The sequence below is a fragment of the Lygodium microphyllum genome, chromosome 12 (assembly GCF_053477565.2).
Source record: "Lygodium microphyllum isolate KBCC chromosome 12, Lygodium_microphyllum_v1.1.10, whole genome shotgun sequence".
NCBI lineage: Eukaryota > Viridiplantae > Streptophyta > Polypodiopsida > Schizaeales > Lygodiaceae > Lygodium > Lygodium microphyllum.
In genome coordinates, this window is record NC_141146.1 from 93,149,840 (window position 1) to 93,157,788 (window position 7,949).

Here is a 7,949-nt window from a genome sequence, read left to right on the forward strand (position 1 = left end):
GTGTGTGTGTGTGTGTGAGAGAGAGAGAGAGAGAGAGAGAGAGAGAGAGAGAGAGAGAGAGAGAGAGAGAGAGAGAGAGAGAGAGAGAGAGAGAGAGAGAGAGAGAGAGAGAGAGAGAGAGAGAGAGAGAGATGTAAAACTTTTCAAAGTCTCACACTTCCCCTTTTCATTATTATATCACCCTTCAAAAAAACCCCTCTTTATTTGTTAAATATCAAATTTCTCCTCCTTGTGCCACATAGGCTTAGGGTTTTTCTCCTTGGTTCGAGAGTCACCCAAGCAAACATTTAGCTATTAAATAGTAAAGATTTATGCAATCCACTTAAAAGATATAGTGGGGACTTTTAGATGATACACTATTGCCCCCTTTACCCTTTGATTATTCCCATGTGTCTCTTGGGTGTAAATCGCAATTGGAGCTCAATGAGCATCCAAAGTTGTGTGAAGATTATAATTGGTTAGTTGCAAGACTAGTAGTGGAGCTTGATAAGCACCGAAAATTATTGCAAGGGGTATAGTTAGGATAGTGTCACACCTAAAGTCTTGATTAGATTTTTAAAGTAAAGCTGCCCACAATTTTTAGCAAGGAAGGAGGCAAAAAAAAAAAGTCACACCACCTTTTGTTGTAAAACTCCAATATTAGTAACAAAGAGGCTCCCTTTATTGTGGCAACCAATACCCCAATAGGATTGCAAGTGGGAGTCAAACTTGTGACCCAATGTCTTTGTTGCCAAGTGAAAATCATCAAATATGATTGGTCAAGAGCAAAAATTTTTGATGTGGTTTTCCTTCTCCCCTTTTGACTCTCTATTGCCATACTTTATTGGGCCATTTTTGAGCCTCGCAATTGCCTTTGCACCTCTTGTTGTTGTGTGTTTATTGGGCCATTTTTGAGCCTCGCAATTGTCTTTGCACCTCTCGTCGTTGTGTTCTGATGGATGCTTGCTTACGTGCCATAGTACTAGCTCCTCTACCTTGGTTGAGACTCCCATAGAGTTTAGCTTGATCTTGGGGTGATACAACCCTTAGTTAGTTGCTAGACTAGCATTGATGGGTCAAGGATGATAGAGCCATCAATTGAAAATTTGAATATTTATAGTTGGAGTTGATATCTAGCTTGATAGGGAACAAGCATGATTGGATAATGCATTTACCATTCTTAAGGATGCTAAAACAACACTTAAATATACCATCCTTGCCCTTTCAAGGTCTGTGACCGTGACCACTAGACCTTGTCTCGATGTGCATTCATAAATGACTAACAAACACATGAGATGGGGAGCACCCACTTGGCAGGCTGTGATTGAAGGCTCGTGATCCCCCGTTGGGACATTAAACCAGATATTGCAAGGACTGCGTACATGGCTTTTCTCAATGCTTGCTTGTTCGGGCCAAGATTGTCAATTTGTGTGCCCCCTTCTTCTCAAAGTATTTATCCAAGGCCGAACGGAAGGACTAGTACTACAAAGGAGTAATTATCAATGATAGTAATGGCCATCCTGTCATCATATTCTAGCCTTCTGCTGCAGCATCATCGACACCATATCCACCATCAGGCTTGCCTCTCTGTGCCCTTAATAAATCTCTCTCTCTCTCTCTCTCTCTCCCTTCGATGCATGGTTATATTCCTCCGTTCTTTTGTCTTGTTTTGCTATTCTTCTTAAAATTTTCCTGCTTCACATGTACTGCTGCTGAGCCATTTGGTTCAAGTTTTCGGCAATGGTAGCCGTTTAGTATCAAACTTTTTGTAATTTATAACGCCGCTTCTGGATACACCGGTGTGAGTCAATCGGCGGAGTGAGGTTTTCTTCTGTTTTCATGGCATTGATCGAGGTTTTCTTCTCTTTTGATCGACATGTTCTGGGTTCCAATTTTGTGGGTTTAGGGCTATTGGGTGCTTATAAGATAAGTTTCCAACATTCTCCTGTTTGGGAAAAGGGGCTCTTTTCCCTTGTTTTTCCTAGAGTGTCCAACATCATGAGGTGGAATCGCACACCTAGCTAGGTGCAGTTGGGGGCAGGGGGCTGCCAGGCCTGTAGTGTTTAAAATCATGAGCTTCCCCTTAGGAGGCAACCATACCTAGCTAGGTGCAGCTGGGGGCACGGGGCTGCTGGCCCGAGGTGCTCTTTTCCCTTGTCTTCCCTTAAAGTGTTCAACATCGTGAGCTTCTACTTGCGAGACACTGTATACCCGAGGCCAGCAGCCCCCTGCCCCCAAGCCCTCCCTTGTAGAAGTTCATGATGCTATAGTAATTCACAATGTGGGAATTTATCTAAAATGTCCTGTGATTGGATGCCCAGGTGCAATTGCTTTCCTCTTTTGCAAATGGGTTTGGGCTAATGGTGATGCATAGGTTTACCCTGCATGGAAACATTGGGGGCCTTTTGATTTTCTGCTACATATTTGCTCTATGGTTTCGTACTTGGACCTCTTTTTAGCAACCATGGAGCCCTTCCTTCTCTTTAAGCTTATTTGTTTTGGCTTTTCCTCTAGAAATGAAAATGGCACAGGTGGGGTGGCAAAGTTGATTTTACTCCTTTTTACATTGCTTGAAAAAACTCGATTCTGACTGTAAGTGGTGGGTGGTATTGTAGGGGCTTTACCCTCATTCAGGCAGACTTCCAACGTATCACAAGCGCTCTGAAAGCCTGAGCACTCTGGGACAGCACCGATACATGGGATCTCACTGCCTCAGACTTCGTTGTTTGAAACAAGATCAAGAAGTGCTAGGAGGAGCAGTGCATGAAGTCGAGGACCTCTTATCACAGCTGGCTGCTCAGGCTGAAGCTCAGCCAAATGTCATCACTGATGCAGAAGAAGCTGTGGACTGGGTAAACAATGAGGTGCATGATCCAATGGTAGAGGTAGACCCTGTCACAGTTTCTCGCCAAATAGAGTCAGCAAAACAACATCGGTCAATCAAGCAGGCAGAGGCATTGTTTACACAGGCTTACTCACCTCCTACCATTCCAAATACAAGAAATTCCAATAATGTCAGGATTGCTTTTATGAGTGCCTCTATTGTCCTTATAGTGGCAGCCTTGCTGCACTTGTTAAGGTCAAGAAAAGGAGGTGATAAGTCTGCTTCATCCAGTGGGAACATGGTCCCTCACAACGGCAATAGGAAGATAGTTAAAGAAACAATTAAAGCATCTCAGAGTGTCTTGACAGCAATGAAAATAGGAGCATTGTCAATAGGAAAATCAACAAATTCTCCTCTGACAAGTCAAGCAGATGCAGATGTGAAAAAAGTGGACTCACATGAAGAGTCTCAACCTTTCACTGCATATCAAACTCCTAATGAGGGATCTACAAGCATCTCTGAATCAAGAGCAAACTTAAAGGCAACTTCAGGCTCCTTGTTGAATACTGAGGATGTAAAACACACTGAAGAATTCGGAGATGTGACAGAGGGACCATGGTTTGGTCCAAATAGTACATCCACGCAAGACATGGTCGCTGCTCGGGGGGCAGAGATTAATAACCAGTCTTCTACTGACAAAGATAGAAAGATGACCGAGAACCCTTTGCTTCCTCAGCTGGTTTTTTCAAATTTGGGCAGTGTTCTGATGAATCAGCCACCAGTAGATGGCAGCATGGAACTGGAAGCATTTGTTGATAAGCCACATTCAAGAATTGTCACTAATCAGGTTATTCTTAATGATTCAGTAACACAGCTTGTTGGAAAGAATGACACGTTCATCAGTGATGCAGAAGTGCATACATTAGGAGGTGATTTTTTGACTCAGAATTCAGCTGGCGAATCTGGTTTTGTTGAATCGAGTGTGAGTTTTCTTGAACAACCAGATCTAAGTGACAATTTAGTTGAAAATGAGAAAAATGATGTCAATCGGTTACCTGGTGAAGCTTCCATGGCTGATGGATTGGTACATGCTGATGGATTTGATACCCAAAAAGGGGAAGGATTTAAGACACATGAAAGATTTGCAAATTCTATTTTGGCTGTTGAGACTGAAAGCAATAGACTGTCAGATGGTTTTCAGGTCCACAATGTGGCTAGTCAGTCTGAACCCAGTTCAATGACAGATAACTGCACAATAAATGGTCGAGATGAATTGTTGATCAAAGAATTTTCAAGCAGTGTGTCTCAAAGCAAGGCTCAGACAGAACCCCAGGTGTTTGATAGTGATGATGAAGGGTCCAGTGAAGGGGAAGGGTATTCTGGTCAGATCTCAGTTGAATTGAGTGAGCAGATATATTATCAAGAATTTGGCAGTACAAGCACACACTCAATTGATTCAAGTAAGAAACTAGTGGTCAGCTTCGACAGGACCAGTCCCAGTAACTCAGACTTCAACAAGGCAGAAGAGATAATGTTGATCGAGGAGGCATATATGTCAGAACCAGATGACACGATAGCAAGGAAACAGCTCGCAGACCTAGATGTGACTCCGATCACACACCAGGATGCAGGTAAATCTACCAGTAAGATGAGAGCACCCAAGCCATCTGTGAATAGCTCACTTCTTACTCCTGTGTTAGCCTGTAACAACTGTCATTTAGCTTGATAGTCATGATCCCTACGATTGTGCTTGCTTTTGTGCAGTCCCAATGTATCCTGATCAAAGTGTGAATGGCCCCTTGCATGGCGTCGATTCTATCAATGTACAAGAACATGCATCACCAGGGGGTGATCCTTCTGAAAGTCCTTGTGACAAGCCAGCTGTTGTTTCCCCTACGCCTGAATCGATGAACAGGCCAATCACTGCAGTGCAGCCAATGTCAGAAATTGCCCATTCCCAGGATCCAATTCAGACCTCTGAGAACCCTCGACATCACGATCGACCTGAATCTGAGGTGGGATCGCTGCCAGCTCACATCTCAGAGAAGTCTGCATCGGGAACATTGGAGGCTGATGATGACAAGGTAAGAGGAATTGTTACTTCTCCCTAGTCATTGCAATTTGTGGACACAAAATGCTCACTTTTCTCCTTCTGCCAAAAAAATTACAAAAAAGAACCCACGTTGCTATGATGAGGAACGAAAGGATCCGTGTGATGATCCAATTTTGTGCTCTTCTCAGGTATTCATGTTAGCTGAGGTTTGATGTGTTCTTGTAGATTGAAGAAACTGGAACCTACAAAGCAGTTGAAGCAGCCTTACCTGCAATTATTGGGGTTGGTACGTTACTTGGAGGTACGAGCTCTTTGTCTTCTGATTGTCGCTCGTTGTGGTGTTTTAAGATGCTCAGAAAGTTGGGCTGGATGTAAAAAAAAATCCTACATCTTCTGAATAACAAACATGTAGGTGGTTGCATTTGCAGTGGCTGGAGGTTTGCAAGTAGTGGGCTTTGCGGCAGTTGCAGGCCTCATTTCCAGTGAACTTCTGTGGGCCGACAAGAGGTAAGTTGGTTTCAAGTGCTTGGGTGAACTTTTCCCTGTGCATCAGTCATTCCAATCTTTGACAAGAGAGACTGTCCATATTTTAATACAGGGCATCATTGTGGCAAGAGTTGAAAGGCATCACAAATCGAGAAAAGCTTGAAGATTTTCTGGCAAAAAGAAATATAGTAAAGAAAAAGCAGCTCTAGACATAGATCGTGCAATGTGCCTCTTAAAGTCATTTAGTGTACCATATTGCTCTGTACCATGTGCTGCATACTACTTTCTGGTTTTTTAGCAGGATTGATTGCTCTTTTTTCAACCATGGAGTGGCTATCCTCTGTCTGTATCTGTATATAGGACATCCAGCTCAAAGGAAGAAAATATGGCTGAAGCCATACAAATCTTGTGATGCAATTCATAATAGATATGGTTCCGTGTGTGTACGCGTCCTTTTCTTCTCTTTTGTCTCTGTAACTACTCTAACTTGAAATTTATAGTGAGCATGATCATAGAGTTTGTGATGAGATAGGTTGATGGCCAGTCACAAGTGCATTCACTTGAGCAGTGGAACAAGGGGAACATGACTAGGGTTCTAAGGTGTTAGAAGTATTGGTGGGATGAAGAGAGGCTAATGATGATCACACAAGGGTCACCCCAAACCAAGCCAACAAGTTGGAGCCAAGAGTGATGCACCAACCAAGAGTGGGTGAACAATGATTGCAGTCATCCCTCTGCAAACACCATTCCTTGTAAAAAGGCCCCATCCACACCTCTGCTCCCATCCCCCTAGCTTTCTCTTTTCTTTTCCCCCAATGAGATGGACTAGGAAGCTGCTGCCATGATGCTAATCGGTAAAAGACTGCATTGGCCCCTCCACTAGTAAGGCCACTCACAAGCAAACGAATCCTGCAATGGACATTGGTGGGCTCACTCTTTGATGAGAAGCCTCTCAAGTTGTGTCCAATGTAACCAGCTAGGTCATCACAGTGAAAGTGGATGTATGGCCACCACTATCACATGCTTGCATCTTTCCTTCGAATTGAAATGGTAGCTTCTAAACAATCATGAGTGAACCGACTCAATGTTGATATAGCTAGAGCCTTCATGACATTAGGAGTAACACAAACCTCTCTTTGTGGTCGAAAGTCCTCCATACCTTGAACATCTAGAGTAGTGCATCTTAAAGAAATGTAGGAGGCAAGAGATTTAACACTAGTTTTGTAATTTACCACAAAAGTGCTTGCCACTTTTGTACTATGCCTTGTATGGCTATATTCAAGGAAATGTGTGCAATTGATATCAAAGCTTGATGGGACATTATTAACATTGTTAGATGATAGAACCAAAGTTTTGGAACAAGTTTCAAGTAAAATTGCAATATCTACAAAAAAATTGGGTTTTGAAAAGTGCGCAATAAATCCAATAGACAATGCTCAAAAGTTGATAGTTTTCGTTGAATCCCAATTATACTAATGCACATGCATTTGTATATACTAGAGTATTTTTCTTGGAAGCCCAATTATAATAATGCACATGTATTTGTATATATTGAAGTACTTTTCCTAAAAGTTTTAGCCTAATAAATATTTGAAATGATTTTTATTGGGGGTGCTAAAATTCTCGCTTTTTGCAAAAATGGATTGAAAGGTGGTCATGAAAACATAATCTTGCTAACTTATTTTAACCCACTACTATCTTGTGCGGTCATCTTTCCTTGAACTATTTCTCCCTAATCTTTTTTGTTGGATAGAAAATGAATTTCTTGTAAAGGGTCCAAATAGCCTTGAAAGTTGGCTTTTAGTTAAAGAGGCTTGCAAGACTAGTGCTCATGTGATATTTGAATAAAGATATGAATTCCAAGAAGTGAAGCAATGAGGATTAATGCAAAGGGTGAATGTGAGGCTTTTCAATGAAGATTATCACCATGGGAAAATGTGAGGCCAATCATTGACCAAGAAAGAAATAACTTAAAACCTAATGAGATGCAAAAGAAAGTCACAGTACCAACTTTAGTGTTGTCCATGTATGTAAGGTCTCAAAAACCTTAGACTTTGCATTTGAATGTGACCTCTTAAGAAACCATCAAGGGACTCATAAGGGTTGCATGCAAATGTTACAAGCTTGTGAACATAGAACCATGTAGATTGTTAGCAAGGGTGGTGATATGACAAAATGCATTGTATGAGGTATTGAAAATACATGTTTGCTACTTAGTAGTCACTTGAGCTTGTGGAGCCCCGAAAGGAACACCAAGGAAAAGGGAATTCTCTTGCAAGAAAATCTATCTTGTAACATCAACAAGCTTGTTTTTCATATTTTATATGATCACAGTGAAGAAAAGAACACCAGGCACAACCAATCTTCATGCAGCATCATGTAAATCTCCCACGGTTTTTAATAGAATCAACCATATTCTTCAACATCTTCACAAAATCCATCAATATCACAAAGAAAGCAAAGAAGTACACCATCTTTGAATGGAAATTCATCACATAGTATTCATCTTCAATATCTTCATAGTCTTCTCTCTCAATCTCTCATATACAATCACTCTGTTTCAGTAGAATTGGCTATCTCTGATTCTCTCTCACACACTCCATCAAT

At 41.6% G+C, this 7,949-nt stretch overlaps 1 protein-coding gene across 4 annotated transcripts; it reads left to right on the forward strand.

Moving 5' to 3' along the window:
- The first annotated feature begins 1,290 nt into the window (after window positions 1-1,290).
- Window positions 1,291-6,570, forward strand: LOC148028039 (uncharacterized). Of its 4 annotated transcripts, none has more exons than XM_087689732.1 (6): window positions 1,291-1,556; window positions 2,595-4,434; window positions 4,568-4,887; window positions 5,082-5,157; window positions 5,269-5,363; window positions 5,455-6,570. In XM_087689732.1, the coding sequence occupies exons 1-5, from the start codon at window positions 1,482-1,484 to the stop codon at window positions 5,340-5,342; spliced, it is 2,385 nt and encodes a 794-aa protein (XP_087545858.1). In that variant the 5' UTR covers window positions 1,291-1,481; the 3' UTR covers window positions 5,343-5,363; window positions 5,455-6,570. The 4 variants fall into 4 exon arrangements, with proteins under 4 accessions (XP_087545858.1, XP_087545856.1, XP_087545859.1 ...); XM_087689730.1 differs by having other exon boundaries at window positions 1,294-1,556; window positions 5,285-5,363; window positions 5,455-6,564; XM_087689733.1 differs by lacking the exon at window positions 1,291-1,556 and adding an exon at window positions 1,590-2,300 and having other exon boundaries at window positions 5,285-5,363; window positions 5,455-6,564.
- The last annotated feature ends 1,379 nt before the right edge of the window (window positions 6,571-7,949 follow it).